General features: G+C 32.4%; 1 protein-coding gene across 4 annotated transcripts in view; it reads right to left on the bottom strand.

Annotated features, from left to right (window-relative positions):
- Window positions 1-19734, bottom strand: part of LOC114324627 (ecdysone receptor) — a 1502986-nt gene that overhangs the window by 37434 nt on the left and 1445818 nt on the right. For all 4 annotated transcript variants that reach the window (XM_028272498.2, XM_028272499.2, XM_028272496.2 and 1 more), the window contains one exon: window positions 1262-1432. In XM_028272498.2, the coding sequence (XP_028128299.1) occupies window positions 1262-1432 (171 nt within the window). The remainder of the gene's footprint in view (window positions 1-1261; window positions 1433-19734) is intronic.

Genomic DNA, 19734 nt, shown 5'->3' with positions numbered 1-19734 from the left:
AAACACAACATTGCATATTTAAGCTAAACACGATTTATTTTGCATATTTTAAAAATAAATTATATAAAAGTTTAAAATTTTCCTCTCTTAGTTGGAATTTTATAACTTCGATATGAACGAGCTCGTTATTTATCTATCTATCGCTCATCTGGACTTTCCCATTACTACCTGAATTTAACAATTATGGGTGTTCCCAGAAAAATAATATTTTATTAGCGTAGCAAGTCGTAGGTACCTACCTGCTTTTAAGGGTCTAATAATTATTTTGTCAGTTTCCGGCCAACATTTGTTTAAAGTAAACGTTGTATCGTATTTAGAGTTTTTGAAGTGATTGGTATATATTAAATTTAAGTATGTCTACCATTCAAAAAAGTGCTTGGATAAAGTGTTTTCCCGAGTTAAAGCTAAGTGGAGACAAAGTATTTTGCAAGGCCTGTTCCAAAATCGTAAGTTACATTCATTTTCACATTTCATTTTTTAAATGAGGAACTGACGAAACAAAATCATCATGTCCCACAAAAGAAATTTTTCTGGAAAGAGTGTTTTTATTCGACAAATTCGCTTTTACTTCTATAAAGACGGACATAGAGAGAAGCATCAAAATACAAAAATCCATCAAATTGTAGACAATTCCGCTTTTGTTCTTCAGCTTAAGTAACGTACTTTGTTCTTTAAGTAACGTACAAATTGCTAAAGAACTTATGTTCATAAAAGTTAATTTTAGTTTTTTACCAGATCTAATAAAGTCATTAGAACAAAGGAATTTACAATTAAGTGATTCGGTTAATCTTGTTAACACTTTTTCTGCTCATTGTCAAAAAATTCCCGGAAATACAGGGATTACAAATTAGAAATAAATTAAAAAATGTTTTAGAAAAAAATGAGGGCTTCGATTGTTTGAGGAAAGTTGTACGTATTTTTAAAGGCAACTTTTCTGAAGATCTTACGACTTAATATATTGTTTTATTTTTGAGTATTTTTAATATGCATTTGCATATTTAGACAAATTTAGAAAAAATACCTGCATATTTGTAGTAAAAGTAATGCATATATATGCGCATATTTTGGTAATGTTGTGTTGCATATATTCCGCTCTCTAGTTATCTATTTCCATGTTTCAAAATCATCTGATATGGGAGCTTTTTTAATTTGGATTTAATTTGGCAAGAAATTTGATTCGGATTTATATAATCATAATCCCAACTACCGTAAGGTGTAGGGAGTAGTTCGGATTTTATTTATTTAAAATAAAATAACTTACCTTTACATCCTTCGCAGGTAAGTGCATTGTAATGATACCCTGATGCTCTATCGCCACATACCAGACACAATTCTTCTTGTTGTCTCGGTGTTGGTCCTTTCTTCTTTTTGGAATCACAACTATCAGCACTGTATCCGTTTAGACTGTTTGGTGGAGAAAGATCTTCACGGCCTGTAAAAAAAAATTATTATTAGATATGTAAAATGAGCAAAAAAAACAACCGATGATTTAGTTATGGATATTTATAAATATTAATTATATTATGGGGAGATGTATTTTAATGCAAACCAAACAAAGATGCCTTCCGATACTCAGGCTAATGGAATACAAAATTTCTTCTACAATCATGCAAAAACAGACTCTAAAAGTAAACTAGAGTTAAACTCTTTTAGTTAAGTTGAGTAAACTAGATTAATCTTACTTTCATTTTTCACGCACAGAAAAAATAAGATAACCCGTAGAAAAAATAAATATACTGTTATATATATAATCATAATCCCTTCTACCGTAAGGTGTAGGGATAACAAACTACTATTTAATTATTATGTACAAATCTGCTCCATTCCTTTTTGTTCCTAAATATATATACTGTTGTTTGAAAAAAGCTTTGAAATCACGCCAGACAACGAAACTTCTTCTTCAAGTGCCATGTTCAGGTATCAAGTTCCGAGACGGAGGTCTACAATCATCATAGCTATTCGGACTTTAAAGAGTGCTGCTCTAAAAAGTTCATTTGACTTTCATCCGTACCATTCACTCAGTTTGCGCAGCCATGGTACTGTACGTCTCCCTATGCTTCTTTTTCCTTAAATCGCTCCCTGCATGATCAATTGAAGCGAGTTGTATCTCTCTCCACTTCTAATATATGTCCGAGATATTCCAATTTTCTTGCTTTGATTGTATTTAAGATTTCCATTTCCAACCTCTTTGTTTGTGACGTATTCTGTCATTTTTAGAATTCTTCTATACACCCACAACTCAAATGAATTCAGATTTTTCATTGATGTCGCATTCAAGGTCCAAGCTTCCATTCCACAAAACAAAGTCGAGAAAACGTAGCACCTCGCCGATCACCTTAGCGTCAACTTTAAATCTCTTGTGCAGAGCACTCTTCTCATATTGTTAAAATTTGATCTAGCCTTTTCTATTGTGATTAAAACGAAACTAAAGACGTTAAAATCGACTCCACACCTATTAATAACCTTTGATTTTTCGATCATTAGAAGATTTTCAGTGTGGTCATAAATGACGTTGGACGACAATATGGATTAGATTACATATCTAATCTAAATATGTACAACTAAAATGATAGTAATCATTCAATATTATGTGGTGACTACCTGTAGCTAAATGGACAAATGGAAAGACTAGTAGTAGGAAAGTAGGACTACAGCAACGGGGTTCAAATTCGGATCGGTATGTTGCAACAAAACTTGCCTAAGACTTAAGACTAGGGATTGTTAAATGTTTAGCCCCTATTGTTGTATGCTGTAGGAAACTGGTCACTGAACGTTTTCGATCATTAGAAGATTTTCAATGTGGTCATAAATGACGTTGGACGACAATATGGATTAGATTACATATCTAATCTAAAGACAACTAAAATGATAGTAATCATTCAATATTATGTGGTGACTAACCTGTAGCTAAATGGACAAACGGAAAGACTAGTAGTAGGAAAGTAGGACTACAGCAACAGGGTTCAAATTCGGATCGGTATGTTGCAACAAAACTTGCCTAAGACTTAAGACTAGGGATTGTTAAATGTTTAGCCCCTATTGTTGTATGCTGTAGGAAACTGGTCACTGAACGTTTCGTAGGCTAATGCCGGGCGCTTAACATCACGTTTTACTTAATAAACCCAATCGCCGCGTCGCAAGTTACAGAGGAACAAATGGTATCGCACACATGGAAGCGCTCGTTTAACAAGTAAACCGCGGCGTTAGCGCAGGCAAAGCGCCTGCATGTGTACAAGACCTTAAAACATTAAACCGCGCTGAATATTTCAATGTGTGAATTCTCCACATAGTTACTTTAATTAGTTACAAAAGGGAAAGAGAGGCCCAGTAAAGCAGGCCGCGCACTGAATCGGCACAGAGCGATGTCGAACGTTCTTAGGCGGTGCGCGGTGGCTTATTTATTTCCATGTATAGCAAAATCTGTCGATTGCTCTTAGCCGAGCCGATCGCTCTATGCCGATTCAGTGCGTGGCCTGCTTAAGACGATTGCAGGCCTGTTTTTAGTAGCTGTAAATAGTCAAATTGCTATGGTGATCTCTGACATCGAACATTTAAGCCTACATCAAACTGTAAGCGTAAATAATGCGTTATTAGGATCGACCAGGAATATCAGCAATATTCATCTAAAATGTATCCTAAACGGAAATCTTATATTATAGAAGTCCCAAAAAGATCGTTAGTATTGTAATTAATATTCCAACATTGACACCATAAACACAGTTTAGGAAACTAATGTGAAAGATAAAAAAGAACTTAAGCCTTGTAATCATAACCCAAACAGCACGTTTTTAGGCCAATATGTTACTTGTTAGTAAATGTATAATAACTCCAACATATAATAAAAGAAACTCTGTATCTGTATCACCCTGTATATGATAAACCTTAGAAACCAACATAAAAGCGACGTTTTTCAACTGGTTTATAACGAAACCGGTCTCTCTTTCTCTCCCTCTCACTCATGCTCGTGAGTACTCGCATGCACACATGCACTCTCGACTTTGTAAATTCCACTCTCCATCATAAAAGGAAAACAAAAGATACTCGAAAAGTGCGCCTAGACACGACGATGGCGAAGTCAAGGACGATCCATACATAGATCCTGTCACCAGATGGATTGTTATTTAGCAGCGCGTTGATCTCCTAACATAGGAATTATCATTTTCGTAGTTGCAAAATACAATATACGAGTAAAAAACAATCATGTTATATTTATATGGGATTCAGGGCCGAACTTAGGGGGTACAGGCTGTGCGCAGCTGCCCGGGGCCCCCACAAAGTCCCAAAAAAAAATCAGCACACTATTCACATAGAATAATTTTTGTCAATCAATTAATTGTGGTATTTTGTTACAGGAAAGTTTCTCTCCTGTTGAAAATGTATCTTTCCCAAATCACGGTCATTATAAATGCATTACAAAAGCAGAAGATAGATTTAATTATCTAATGACATTATTGGAAGAAAGATGATATCGATTTGAAAAACTGCAGAGGAGAGTCTTACGACAACGCGTCAGTTATGAGTGGAAAATACAATGGTGTTCAGGCTGGAATTAGATAACATAATATATTGGCGTTGTGGATTTCGAGTGCCGCCCACTCTCTAAATTTAGTTGCAAAAGCTGTAGCTGAGTGTTGTCCTGCTTCTATAGCATTCTTTGATTTCTTGGAGGGACTATATTATAAACTCTATGTATTTTTCCTCTACATTATAGATACAACTTGTTAATCCAATGTTTAAAAGCGTCTTTAAGCGAGAACAACGCCGACCGTGGCAGAAATATTATTGTTCCTAAAAGAGTAAATACCTACTACTAGATAATCATCTAGTGACGCCGAAAAAGAACTAGTTAAAAGTTATAATCAGATCAAATCAGCATTATCCAAAATTTCGTAAGACGATGAGCAACAATTTGAAATGGTTTGTATAGTCGTATGTGTTTACAGGAAACAGGATTATTTGCAATATTTTGGAATGGAATCTTAAAGAGGAGAAAGAGCACAAGTCGTATTCTGCAAGATCCAAATATTGATCTTAATTCAGGAGTGGGGGCACTTAGATCACTTAAAGAATTTATATCTATTCTTTTAAGGAATATTTCAGAGACTGAAATGGCTCTTTAATTCAGAGGCTTTCTGCATGTCAATCTTCCAATAAAACTGAAGCTTACCGACATTGATAGCAATGATTTGGATGAAAACCTGTATGTTGAATTGGTACAATTTGTAGAATTTTTTCAATTCATTTAAAGAGAAAATCAGCTCATCAAGTATAAGTAAAGAACTTCAAATGTACCGACTGCTAACAGAAACGAATGTGAATTATGCGTGTCGAAACGCTGTGGTGACACTTCGTTTGTTCAGTTCTGATGCTAACTAAATGCAGTGGAGAGAGATCATTCTCAAAATTTAAGTTAATTAAAAATCGACTTCGGTCTATGATGGGTCAAGAGCGTTTGAATCATCTCTCCATAATGGGTATTGAACACAATGTCTTAAAGCAACCAGACATGTCCGACATAATCAAGGGATTTTCAATTAAAAAATCTCGAAAAGTACCCGGGCTTAACCATACATTTTACTATGTTTATTTTGAATATTTTACTTCAAAAAAATTTAGCTCTTGTATTTTTTATTATTTAAAAATATATTTATAAAAGTAGATCAACATTTTTTTTAATTCCTAAACGGGAAAACCCTGTAGTTGGCTGCATACCATAGTTACAACAACTTTTTTAATGGTAGGAGGTAGGGCCCCTCGCCAATTGTGCCCAGGGGCCCCTTGCCAATTCTGCCCAGGGGCCCCTCGCCAATTCTGCCCAGAGGCCCCCACTGCCATAAATCCGGCTCTGATTGGATTAGCCGCAGTTTGGTTGTAATGATAATTACATTTTTACGTAAAAAATACTTGACGTTTCGGTTTCCACTCCGGAAATCGTTTTCAAAAGATTAAAGAGAAATTTCTTGAAAAAGGTGTGTAGAACCGGCAGTTGTTGTTATTGAGGTTATGTTATATGACAATCAATAAAAATTGAGGTTTGAATGTACTTGTCTATGATGGTTGTAGGATTGTAGGTAACAACGAGCTTTGGCTGGAAATATATGAAGGTGGATGATTTTATGCCCTATGATAAATCAAAATCTATCTATTTGTGCAATAATTCTATTTGTTATGTGATTCTGTGTTTCAGGGGGTTCGTAATAAGTTTTTGAACGTAAATAAAAAATTTTAAATTGTGTTTTTTAAGTATTGTGTGTTGCATATGTATAGTGTACGATAGAGACATGCGTTTCACATTTTGCTGTCCTCTATTGTTGGTATGTTCTTGTTGTCCACTTCTAAGTATTGGCAACCAAAGTCTGGCACATTCTGCCGATGGATTTGCTACACATTTTTCTTCGTTTAGTAGGATGAATGTATTTTATATATTTATCTTCTTTGATTTTTTGTTCAAGTATTTTTTAAAGCGTATTTGTAAAGAGAATGGAGGACAGCAGACTCGTTAAGCGCAAAAACGAATAACCCAGTAGGTAAAAGACCGAAGGTAGACCACCAAAACGATGGCGAGAATTCATCGTCCGGGGAAGAATTGATGGCAATGAACAGGCAGTAGTCTACTAGCATGATCGATCATGCTAGCAAGAAAAAGAAGAGGAGTTGTATTCTGCTCTCGTGCATACACGGCAAATGTATCTAGGACTTTATTTTTCGCTTTTTCTTTAAATTTCTGCTTTAAGAACAGAAAAAATTGTGAAAAAGTAAGGTTATTTGAAGAGTGGATATATATGACGGGCCAAGTGGCAAACCATCAATATCTCTGTTTTTTCCATTATAATGGTCTATGCAACAATGCCGTTAATCTGTATTATGGGCCAAGTGACAGTTGCATTGGAAACAGCTCTAAATAAATTCAACAAATAGCGTCCGCCGGTAAGTATAGTGTTCCGTTTTCTGATAAAAACTTATTTTTCTCGATTGTGTATTTTTGTCACTTGGCCCATTATATATCTCCACTCTTCATTTATGTTTCCATCATATTGTTACGTAGAACCGACTAAAATCGCAACCAAACAAACTTTTACTGCATAGCCCACCCTAATTATTACGGTATATTCTGTACGTATATAATAGAAATTTGTTAAAAATAACTAATACATATATAAAGATCTACCATCCACCTATTACTATTTGAATCACCCAGTATGAGATGACCATGACACTTTCAATAATATAATCAACCAGATGACCAGCAACAGGTGACGAAATGGTAATTCATTTGTTTATGAAACACGAGTGCGCATAAATGCACTAAACAAATATAGCTCTTGCAATATATTTACATATTCTTTTGAAAATAGAAACACCGAGGAGGTCATAAAATTATATAGAAAAATGTAGTAGATGGCCTAAATAGGGGGATAGTAGCTAGTTGAAAAACTTAGGTACGGGTAAAAAGTATTAGACAAACGTAACCATCCAGGAGTGCCAGTGAAGCATAACAAATATAGGTACATAATATAGCTCGTATAGAAAATATTGAGAATTTAATATTGTTTCTCTTTTATAGTACATATATTAATTTTATGCACTATACGCACTAAGTAATGTCGAAAGTTAATAAAAGTAAAGTAGTGGAATATTTAGATAGAAAAGATGTTTCCCAAATCCAAAAAAGTACAGTAGGTACGTGAGCAAATAAACAAGGTAAAAACTCATCGATAATCGGAAAACAACCCAATAAAAAGCCTCAGAATGAACAGGAAAAACGAAGACGACCCAAGCTACCAAAATAAATCATTTTTGGAACATGGAACATCCAAGGTCTCTCCAAAAAAATAAATGAATATACAATGCTAAATAGTGTGATGTCATTCTAACAGAAACAAAAAGAAAGGAGAAGGATAAAAAATATCAGACAATACGACCATTTTAATAGTGGGGTGACAAAAGTCAAGAGAGTCCAATAAGAAGTATAATAATGATACGTAAACGTAAGAGTGTGAAGAAGCACATCACGCCATGAGAAGCAATCAGGCCCAGACTGATTAAAGTTAACATTAATTTATCCACAATCACAAAATAAAGATAATAGGAGTTTACGGAGTGAACAATGACGCCAGCACTGTCGTAGAAGATGAATTCTCCCAACAATTCAATCATGAAATTGTAAAAATTTAAAGAATTTAAACGGAAGAATCGGTAATAACACACAAAATAAGACCATCGGACACTACGGCGAAGATGCTACGCTACAAATGACAACGGCCTTATGACGTAGAACATACGCCAAACATAGCTGAAAGTGTGAAATTCACATTGCCTGCGCGAACAATGAAGTGAGGACGCACATAGAAATAGAAACGGTCTAGAAAGTCAGTGAGAGTGAGAGTTATTTTCACACTTTCAGCTATGTTTGGTGAACTGTACTTATAGATGGATAGAGAACACGAGAGGTTTCAAATCCATAATACACTACCTTATAAGGCAAAAATCCCAGCTGATGATACGAATGATGATGAAACTTATACACCAAGCTAATTAATAGAACCAAATATTGCAGAACAAAAATAGAAATAACAAAAGAAATAAGATATAATATTAACTGTTTGGAACATGACAATGTAAGAAGACTGTATAAAAATAGATTAGATGACAAACTAAACACCAGTAACTACTTAACTCGATATGAAGTAATCGGACTATACCAAGCAGATCAAAAATAAAGGAAACCCTTAGTTTTTGGTGGGATCAAGAAATCGAAACTCAAATCAAGGATAAAAGACAACTAAAACATCTATACTAAATTTAAAATCAAGATGCAGTAGAAATAAACAAACCAAGACACGTTAAATGCTACTAAGGAGCACTCCCGAATAATAATTTACAATTATAAAACTTGGAATTTGGAAATCATTATTTGAGATTTACAATGTATACATTGTAAATTATGATTCGGGCGGAGTGCTCATAGTAGCATTTAACGTGTCTTGGTTTGTTTATTTCTACTGCATCTTGATTGTAAATTTAGTATAAATATCAAGAATATTGATCATGTGGTCGCAGACCAAGCAGCCCAAGCAAGTCAGAAAAAAAATAAGGAAAGAACGAAGTTAGGAATAGATTTGCCACAAATTACATAAAAAGATAAATACATAATACTAAGTGGTAGGCTGGTAGGAAGAAGCATTGAAGGCTGGAAAGTAATAAAGAACATCATCATACTCATCATCAGGGTGCATTAAACAGCCTCGTTCTAAAGCTTTCTTGCTTGATGAATACTGTTGGAAAATAATAAAGAACAGCATCATCATCACTGTCTCACAGCTCTTAGGCACATCAAAGAAACATGAAACGTAAATCACGTTTCATGGAAATAAAACACTGCTAAACAAATAGACGTTCGGGCATTTATGAAACTTTCCGAAAATAAAAATGTGTTTTTAAGCATGAATCACACTCGTTTCATTGGTAGCCGGACTTCAAGATTTGTTTAGCCTTGTTTAATTTTCATGAAACGTGTTTTACGTTTCATGTTTCATGTTTTTCGTTTCATGTTTCGTTGGTGTGTGGCTTGCCTTAAAGGGCTGTAGTAGCTGTAAGGCTGTAAAGATCTTCTCAAGCTTTCTGGACCATTTGCTCTATCACTTACTTACATTTTCCAATCTTCTCAGCATCCTGTGTTAGCCGGCCCACAGAAGATCATAAGAAAGAAAAAAGGGTGAAAGACTGAAGTCACAGCGCGTCCGCAAATGATATGAGTCAGACGAACGACGCACGCGACACGAGAGACGGCAATTACTGGAAACTGCTTTATGGTTCTCTATTAAATCCTGTATTAACTTCTGAATCTTTTTTTGAATTATATTCCATTATATGTATTTTTTTATGTATCAACTTAAATAACAAGCTTCAGTAGCAAAATTGCGTAACAGGTTATAAATTACCGCTCACACATAATAATGAAGCAACATTAGTGCATGACAAAATTTGTTTAGAATAGTTTTTTGTTTAACCTTGCTAGATCTCATATTCGTCACGATACCATAGTAATATTATTACATAATACGTACACTACATGTAATGGAGAAGTCATTAGTAGATCATAATTTAAAAATATATTTTTTCCACGTGTGTGATATCAAATTGACCATTTCGTGATAATAATTAACTACTAAATGTGTTGTTTAGGTTTAATTTTATATATTTAAAATAAGTATTTTGGTCAATATTATCATGTTACATTCAATATCGTGTGTCACATTAAGAGGTCTAAATATCGGCGGTTATCATTAATGTTTTTTATCGCCATAATAACATTTAATATTTAAATATTGTTCTGAAATTGTTTTCTTGTGGCATATTTGCTTTATCAAATATCTGACTGGAAATACACCATTATAAATAAAATCTTTATCTGGCTTTTTCACTACTCGGAAACAGTTTGTAAACTAAAAAATAAAAATGGAAGTATTTACATATACCATTTTTGTACACTGTTTCTTGCTCATCTGGTATATAGACAAGAAGAAAACGGCGGTTTTTTTGCATAATTACATTCGTGAGACATCCCAGAATAAGGTTCAAGAAGTCGCCCACGTGAAAAGTGGGCCAAATTTTTTTAAATAATTTTTTTTAATCAAATTGCAAAAGTCAATAATTTTGGCCAGGACATTTTTGTTGTAGGTTTTTTGGACCATTCTGGATAAAAAAGGTCTCTTATAATTTTTCTCTAAAGTTGTTCGTTTTCGAGTTATAAACAATTTAAAATTGAAAAAAACGAAAAATGGCGATTTTCAAGGCTTAATAACTCGGTTAAAAGTTATTATTATGAAAGTCAGAAACTGACTAAATCAAAGTTTAATGCCCCCCTACAAGATCCCGAAGAAATTTTTGTCATTATTTTATTACTAAGCTGTTATTTTTAAGTAATAATATTGAGCGCCATGCACGTGGTAGGCGGCCGTAAATGTGAGTGCAAGTAAGATGCACAATTGGACTGCCGGAGTGGCATCGCTCACGTGCATGGCGCTTAATATTATTACTTAAAAATAACAGCTTAGTAAAAAAATAATAACAAAAATTTCTTCGGGATCTTGTAGGGGGGGGGGGGGCATTAAACTTTGATTTAGTCACTTTCTGACTTTGATAATAATACCTTTTAACCGAGTTATTAAGCCTTGAAAATAGCCATTTTTCGTTTTTTTCAATTTTAAATTGCTTATAACTCGAAAACGATCAACTTTAAAGAAAAATTATAAGAGACCTTTTTTATCCAGAATGGTCCAAAGAACCTACAAAAAAAATTGTCCGGACCAAAAATATTGACTTTTGCAATTTTATTAAAAAAAAATTGTTAAAAAAAATTTGGCCCACTTTTCACGTGGGCGACTTCTTGAACCTTATTCTGGGATGTCTCACGAATGTAATTATGCAAAAAAATCTCATGGAAATATTTTTCCCAACGAACCCGCTGTTTTCGCCTTGTCTAATAGTCAAAATATGTATTTAATAATTATTGTGGTTTATTTCAACTGGACATTTAATCAAGTGGGTGCTGGATCATCTGGATTCTGGATAAGATCATCTTAATCTTATAGTTTCATGGCTTTTCTTCATATATGTATCTGTGTATCATTTGATTCCAAACGATTAAGTACAAGAAGAAGGAGCATTTAATCAAGTGGGTGCTGGATCATCTGGATTCTGGATAAGATCATCTTAATCTTATAGTTTCATGGCTTTTCTTCATATATGTATCTGTGTATCATTTGATTCCAAACGATTAAGTACAAGAAGGAGCTAGTAGGAGGAGCTAGTAGTCAAATTACTACTTCGCGGGTTTTCTGTGCCTTCGAAGCAGCGACCTTAGCAATATCTAATATTTTGTTTTTCTAGTGCGAATTGAACCCATCTCGCCTGAGATACAACATGTCGCTTAAAATGTAAGTTATAGTTCAGTAATCTTTTTCCATTCTGCTAAATACTCTTTTTCGTTCTTTAAAATCGGCAATATTCCCAGATTTTTTTCCTTGTTAGTTGATGTCGCTACTGCATATTATCCGCCATTCAATAGTTTTTGGCCAGTTGGAGTTAGCATTTGTCTCATCTTACCATAAAAACTCTTACGTCGCGTCGTCCACTCTGCTGATATACTTGTTTCATTATTTTTTCTGTACCCGTCCAATTATTTTTTCACTTTCAGTTTGCATATCTGTGATTTGTCGAAATCCCCGTTTTTGATATATGTTTCATGCACGTTTATCCTGACGCTTAGTGGTCTTTTCTCCCACATAGAAATTGTTGCAATCACAACATTTTTGGTATTTTTTAGATTCAATTTTTTTTATCTCTCTTGCGTGTTGTTGAGGTCAGGATAGATCTGAGTGTGTTGATTGTTTTAAATGTGATGTTGTACTTGTTTACCATCCTTTTTCTGATAAGCCCTTTACCTATGGTACCCACTGCTATCTAGAGCTGCATTTCCGGGACAAATTTCCCGGGAAATCAGTAAAAAATGGAAATCCCTATTCCCGGGAATTCTTACAGATGTCCCGGGATTTTTTAAATATTTGATTTTAAATTATGAGCGGAGATATTACTAACTCACAATGAATAAATTAATGATTCTGATACAATTATTATGTCTGTCTGCTTAATAATCATTTTAAATTATTCCACTTAAAATATTTATTTTTCAATTATATTTTAAACCGTACAATTATGGCCTTAAATCAGAATGTATCATATCAGGCGGCATAAGCATTATTTTGTCTATGCGACGATCTGATTCATTTGGAAGCATAGAGAATGATACCAAAAATATTTATTTTGAATAATTAAAATTATGTTTATGAAGAATTAATACATAGGAAATTTAATACGTTATTATATTGGAGCAAATCAGCTGACCGGACGTTTAAAAAAATGACCTGCACTAAAAAGCATCAGACTTACATCAACAGAAAATGCGTTTTCAACTTCAGCAAAAAAAGAGCCAGCCTGAAAGATCAAACACTCAACAATTTATGTTTTTTAAACATATTTCAATAATAAAAACAAAGAAAATTCAGATTAAACACAAATTTATACGTTTTCTACTCTTCAAATTTCCTTTATAATTTTGAATTTTCTTTTAAATTGTTGAATTTTTCTGAACATTTTTAATATGTAATCAAATTTAAACGTTTTTATACTAATTGCATTGAAAAATGAAAACAAAAACAATTTCTTCTTTTTATTTTTAAATTTCCCGATTCCCGGAAATACCCGGGAAATCCAAATTACCAACTCCCGATTCCCGGGAAATCAAAAAGGGCCAGGAAAATGGAGCTCTACTGCTGTCATCCTTGAGTCCCTTCTTGTGGGTATTGCTGGACTGTTTATGGTGTTGTTTTCTTTCTTCTATCGCAGTTTATAAATGACAACGGGTAGTCATTTTTTGTTTTAAGACCAGAATGTTTTGTTTTGACCAATGCCACATAATCGCAAACCACGTAAGACCATATTTTCTGAATTACATTTTAACTTTAAAATTGGGAGAGAAGTTAATTTTTTATAACTCCTATCAAGGAATAGTCGATGTTTATACAATTACATTCACAAGGTTGACGGGCCTATTTACGCGGTAGATCACTTGACTTTTAGTTCAATGCTGCAGAAGTTAGCACGTGTGAAAAAATGTAGGTAGAACCGACAATGTCATAATTATTCAAACAATTATGCACTTGTATTATTATTGCATAAGAATGCACTATGGACAACATTTTTATCACGGACATTTCCACAAGGTGAAGTATTAAAAACATTTAAAAGACAAATTACCCGAGATCGATGCTAAAAATAAATGCATAAAAAATGGGACAGCAAACCTGTTTCTACTGTTTATATAAATTATAAAAATGGCCAATAAAATCTACGTCAGCAATAAATAATTTTACTACGCAAAGGTAACCAAATATACCTACACTATAGAAAAAATTTTAAAAATTATATACATAGGTATTTTTAACCATAAATCATTAAATTATAAATAGTTAATGTGTTCTTTGATCTAATTCTACATTCGATTTTTTTGGTAATAAATTTATACCAAGGATCCAAGGAGAGATAAGTTAAACCAAGTATGGAGAGAACTAATACAATAATGATACCCAGCTGAAACTGATAAGTGATAAAGTAGATTCCAGATATCAGATACCAGACATCAGATATTTCGTTCATTGAAACCCTACACCTTTCGAAGATTTTTATCGTGTTTAAAAAGACTGATCAAAAACGCATATATTACAGTTAAAAATGTTTCATGAAAAACGAAATAAATTAATTAAAAACGAAAAATAACTAATTTTAAGGCTTAATTATTTCCGATTAAATACGGCACTTGTTTTATTTATTTTATTTAAATCAACTTCGACCCTCGATACAATGGACGATAGAAGTAACGATACGCGACAAATTTTTAAATAATTTATGATAGAATGATCCATGAATTATTCTCTGAAACTGAAAATTAAAAAAGAAGCTTACGATATGAATTTCCCCATAAAAATTAAAATTCTCAAACAATAAAATCAAAAAATTTTAAATTTTCAAAAAAAAAGTTTAAGTACCAACGAATAGATAATACTAGGTACGGCCATGTTAAATAACAAGAGAAAACGCAAAGGGCAGAATCAATCAAACAACAAAGATATGCTGAAGGATATCAGAAGAAGATCTAAAAAAGAAACGAAAGTATAATTAAAAAATACAAACTATCGAAATCGGTTAATAGTTCAGACGAATAAGGAAAAAAATATCCTGTTGGTGACACAACCCCCTCCAGGCCGAAACCAAATTTTTTGAGCAGTATGGACATCTATAATAATAACCTAATATGTTTCCTGCAGCCGATTTTGAAGATATAAACAAATGAAGATGATTACCAAAAAGTTAAGCATTTTAATCAAATTTGAGAGTAAGAAACTCATAAATCGTATAAAAAACTTCAATATAGCGTTCGCTGAATATGCCTGTCTATCCTTATTGGTTGTTTAGAAAATTGCAAAATAAATCATAAATTTTGAGTTTTTATAAATATTCATAACTTATGTAAAAATTAACTTAGAACCTTTTTATTACACGGAATGCTGAGACTGCTGGTGCTTAAATCATACCCTAAATTTCAAAGCAATTGGTCAAATAGTTTAAAAGTTATTTAATTTGTTTATCCCGAATTTATTTTTTTTGCAACACTATAAGTCAGAAAATGATGAAGTTACAGTAATACTTTGGATAGTTTATGAAAGAAGAAGATTTACACTATTAATTTAATTAAAAAAAATGACAAAAAATAATTCTAAATATTGCAAAATTATTTTGCAAGAACATGTGAATTAAAAAAAGGTGGGGCTAACTTCGTCGCTAATTGTCCTAAGACAATTGTTTTTCTTTCTAAATGTGTATAGAAATTCAGTCTTTCTAAATATGTAATAGCTATTTGTATAACAAGGGAGGAAAAGGCTACTTTTCTTCCCGAGAATGAAGTTTACTGCCCGACGCGTAGCGGAGGGCAGAAATCATTCGAGGGAGGAAAAGTAGCACTTTCCTCCCATGTTATACATATGATTTTTCCACCTTCCTCAAATATCAAGTAATTTTTTCATCTATATAAATAAAAATGAATGTTTGTATGTATGTATGTATGTATGTATGTTCCGTATAGACTCGCAAACTATGCATTTGATCGTATGATGACCTTAATGAAAGTTGTTGTGCATGAACCCGGGATGGTTTCTGAAGCGGTACGGTTTACCTAAGTGAAAAGGGGGCTTGCCCCCCCGAAATTTTTTAAAATTATTTTGGCCAAATTTTTTTTTTCTTAATTTTATACGATGTAGAACCAAAATATACATACAATCCTAAATTTTCACTTTTTTATCTCCAACCGTTAATTTTTAATAGCCATCTAAATATTACCTCTTCTATATAAATAAAAATCAATGTTTGTATGTATGTTCCGTATAGACTCACAAACTATGCATTTGATCGTATGATGACCTTAATGAAAGTTGTTGTGCATGAACCCGGGATGGTTTCTGAAGTGGTACGGTCTACCTAAGTGAAAAGGGGGCTTGCCCCCCCGAAATTATTTTAAATTTTTTTGGCCAAATTTTTTTTTCTAAATTTTATACGATGTAGAACCAAAATATACATACAATCCTAAATTTTCACTTTTTATCTTTAACCGTTATTTTTTAATAGCCATTTAAATATTTAACATCTATATATAAAATTCTCTTTCTCAGTGTTTGTTGCCATACTCCTCCGAAACTACTTGACCAATTTTTATGAAATTTTGCAATTATACTCCCTGCTGAGTTCGCTATCCAACGGTATATAAATCGTCTCTCTAGGTCAATTAGTTTCCGACATAACAAAACGAGCCCGTAGGACAACACGAGAGCACGAGAGACGATATTAAGCACACGAGAAGAACGGGCGAAAATTGTACTAACATCCGTGAAATTATGAAGTTTTTAATTTTTCGATTACTATTCTTAATGTACAAAAAATATTTCAAAATTTTGCCGAAGGACCATGTCTCTGGCATAATAATCAAAATTTTGGCAGATGCTTTTGATGGAGGCGCATCTCTGGTATAATAATCAAAATTTTGGCGAAGGCGTGTATATCTGCTACAATAATAATTTTTTCCCCAAAAAACTAGCGCCAGAACACTTCGCTCTCTGTCTCAATAGGTCCGTCCGTCAGTTTACTCTTTTTAATGCTTTTAAAATTTTCCAAAATACAGAAGCATAAAATCAAAGGCTATTGTTGATCAAAAAATTTTTCTTTAAAATATTTTGTAGAACACCTACGTTTGTTAGAGTTTATACAATTATTACAGGGAAAAGCAACTGCCGAAAGGCCACATTTACTCAAAGTCAATTGCTCGAATAAAAAAGAAAATTGTATATCTAAAATATTTATTCACAATAGTACAAAATATAGATATAAGAAAGATAGTAAGTATAATAGAACAAATTATATGATATTCCACGTATATAATCGTATATTAATTTATGCTGAAAACATCTTTATTATAAATCTTAAATATGTTTGAGCTTTGGAAATAAATGAAAAATAACCGCAGAAATTTATTTGCGCTCTAGAACAAGAACAAAGTTTAAATGAACTAAAAATTGAACAGTGTGGTCCTTCTCAGAGGCATTTTTCAGTACGTCACAAGTAACCGCAAAAAAGGTAAGTCCGTGGTAATACACATTTATAACATTTATTATAATCTGACATTTAAGTTAATTGTGACAGTTGTCAGAATCGTAATCAGCCAAATATGAAAAGGGTATTGCAGTTTAACCCTTTAATTTGCAATTTGGTATAAAAACAAATCAATTGTGTTTATTGCATTTATAAAATGGTATTTTCTTTGATTTATATAGTCTTATAAATTGTACAGATTATAGTCGTATATAATTCCTAAATCATTTTTTGTTCGATTATAGCGCCATTTATCAACAATTAGAATAAATGTTATAACAAACTGTGATCACGGACGTACCATTTTTCTGTCACTTCCACCTTAATGCGTTAGAAAGAAATCGAAAAACTGTGATGCACTGAAAGATGCCTCTGAGAACGAGTATCCATAAGTGGCAAACAACCTCAAAATGGTCATAGAAGATATAGAGATAGTGTTGATAGGTTATTGCGTTTAATAAACAATTACATATTATGAACCACAAATTAATATCTGTGATTATATACGTGGAATATTACATAATTTGTCCTATTAAATGTACCTCTCTTATATACCTACAAATTTTGTATTATTGTGAATAAATATTTGGACATATAATTTTCTTTTTTATTCGAGCAATTTGTATTTCGATCAATTTTTATATCGAGCAATTAATTTTCGAGCAGTTGATTTTGAGTTATTGATCTCTAGCAATTGCGTTCGACCAATTGATCTAGAATTAAAATTATGACACATTATCGAATTATGACACATTATCTAAGGTGCAACGAAGTTCACCGGGTCAGCTAGTTTTTAAATAATTTATTTATGTAACTAACTGGCAAAATTGATTAGAGCACTAAAACTAACAAGTAGGTACAGTATAACTGTCAACTGTCAAATATAAGTAAAATTATTATTGTAAACATTGTTAAATCAAAATAACAATTTATTGTTTTTACCATTCTGCAAAATACAGGGTGCTCTCTAAATAAACGTTAAAATGTATAGATACTTACGTAATAGATAAGAGAATATTGTATAGGGCGTCAATAAGTTATTTCATCAATGACATACCATAACGTCACTTTTACTTTTCCTCCCTAGGGAGAAAAGTACGACTTTGCTCTATACGATTTTTCTACGGGTAACGGTTAAAAAGTTATTCTAATTGTTTATAAGTAAGCAAAAAATCGACATGTTTTTGCAAAATAATTTTACACTGTTTAAAATTACTTTTTGTCATTTTTTTAAATTAAGTTAATAGTATAAATGTTCTTTTTCATAAACTGTCCGAAGTATTACTGTAACCTTACAATTTTCTGACTTATACGTGTTGCAAAAAAATTAATTTGAGATAAACAAATTAAATAACTTTTAAACTATTTGACCAATTGCTTTAAAATTTAAAATATAATTTAAGCACAAGAAGTCTCAGCAATCCGTGTAATAAGAAGGTTAAAACTTAATTTTTACATGTTATGAACATTTAATAAAATCTCAAAATGTATGACTTATTTTGCAATTTTCTAAGCAACAAGTTTCTTATTCTCAAATTTGTTTAGAATGCTTCACTTTTCACTTTTTAGTAATAGACGAAAAAAGCGAAAATTTACCTTTTTTGATCTTCATTTGTTTATAACTATGTATATCATCAAAATCGGCTGCAGGAAACATATAGGTTATTAATATAGATGTCCATACTACTCAAAAAATTTGGTTTCGGCCTGGAGGAGGATGTGTCACGAGAAGAATCTTATTTCTCTGGACTATAATTTTTTTATTAATATACATAATTACAAATTTTTCCGCGCTCCATTGATATGAAGTTTCGAATTCAATTTTCTATAAAAAATATGCTCTTTCGGCTGGTATGTCATAGAAATTTTTTTAATTGTATGTAGGTCTTGAAGCCTTGTTTAGGAGGTTGCTGATTTCATTTTTTTTTTAATTTTGTTTCACATTATAGCAATGAAATATAAAAAAATTTAAGAAGAGAATGAGCCTTAGATTAGGTTTCTGAGATATTTATTCTTTTGCAAAAATTTAAAGGCTTGTACTTTTTTTTCTTGTTATAAACAAATTATCATATTATCTTAGCAACAAGTGGACCATTGCGGTTTAATAAAGTTTAATTTTGTTAAGTATTAAAAGGGCGTCAATCTAATATATTAATTACTACTATGTACATATACTATCATTTTTATAAAAAAAATGGCCATAAGTTTGAGCGCTAATTATGTAATTTTGTAAATGGCATAATTAGCATAAACAAATTTGTAAAAGCTTGAATTAAAACTGTATCCAATGTAGATTTATAATTGTATTGTATAAATTCATGTGTCTCAGACTTCGCAACAATCTAAATCAAAAAGTGCATATTTTACCGATTTAAACTCTTGAAGTATATTTCACCACTTACCTCTGGCCACCGCTGCCCCTGGCGGCCAGTGTTTAGAGGGTTTTCGTCTCTAAAGACAGATACTTCAGAGACATTC

The sequence above is a fragment of the Diabrotica virgifera genome, chromosome 2 (genome assembly GCF_917563875.1).
Source record: "Diabrotica virgifera virgifera chromosome 2, PGI_DIABVI_V3a".
NCBI classification, from domain to species: Eukaryota; Metazoa; Arthropoda; class Insecta; order Coleoptera; family Chrysomelidae; genus Diabrotica; species Diabrotica virgifera.
This window is presented reverse-complemented; position numbering and strand designations above follow the sequence as displayed.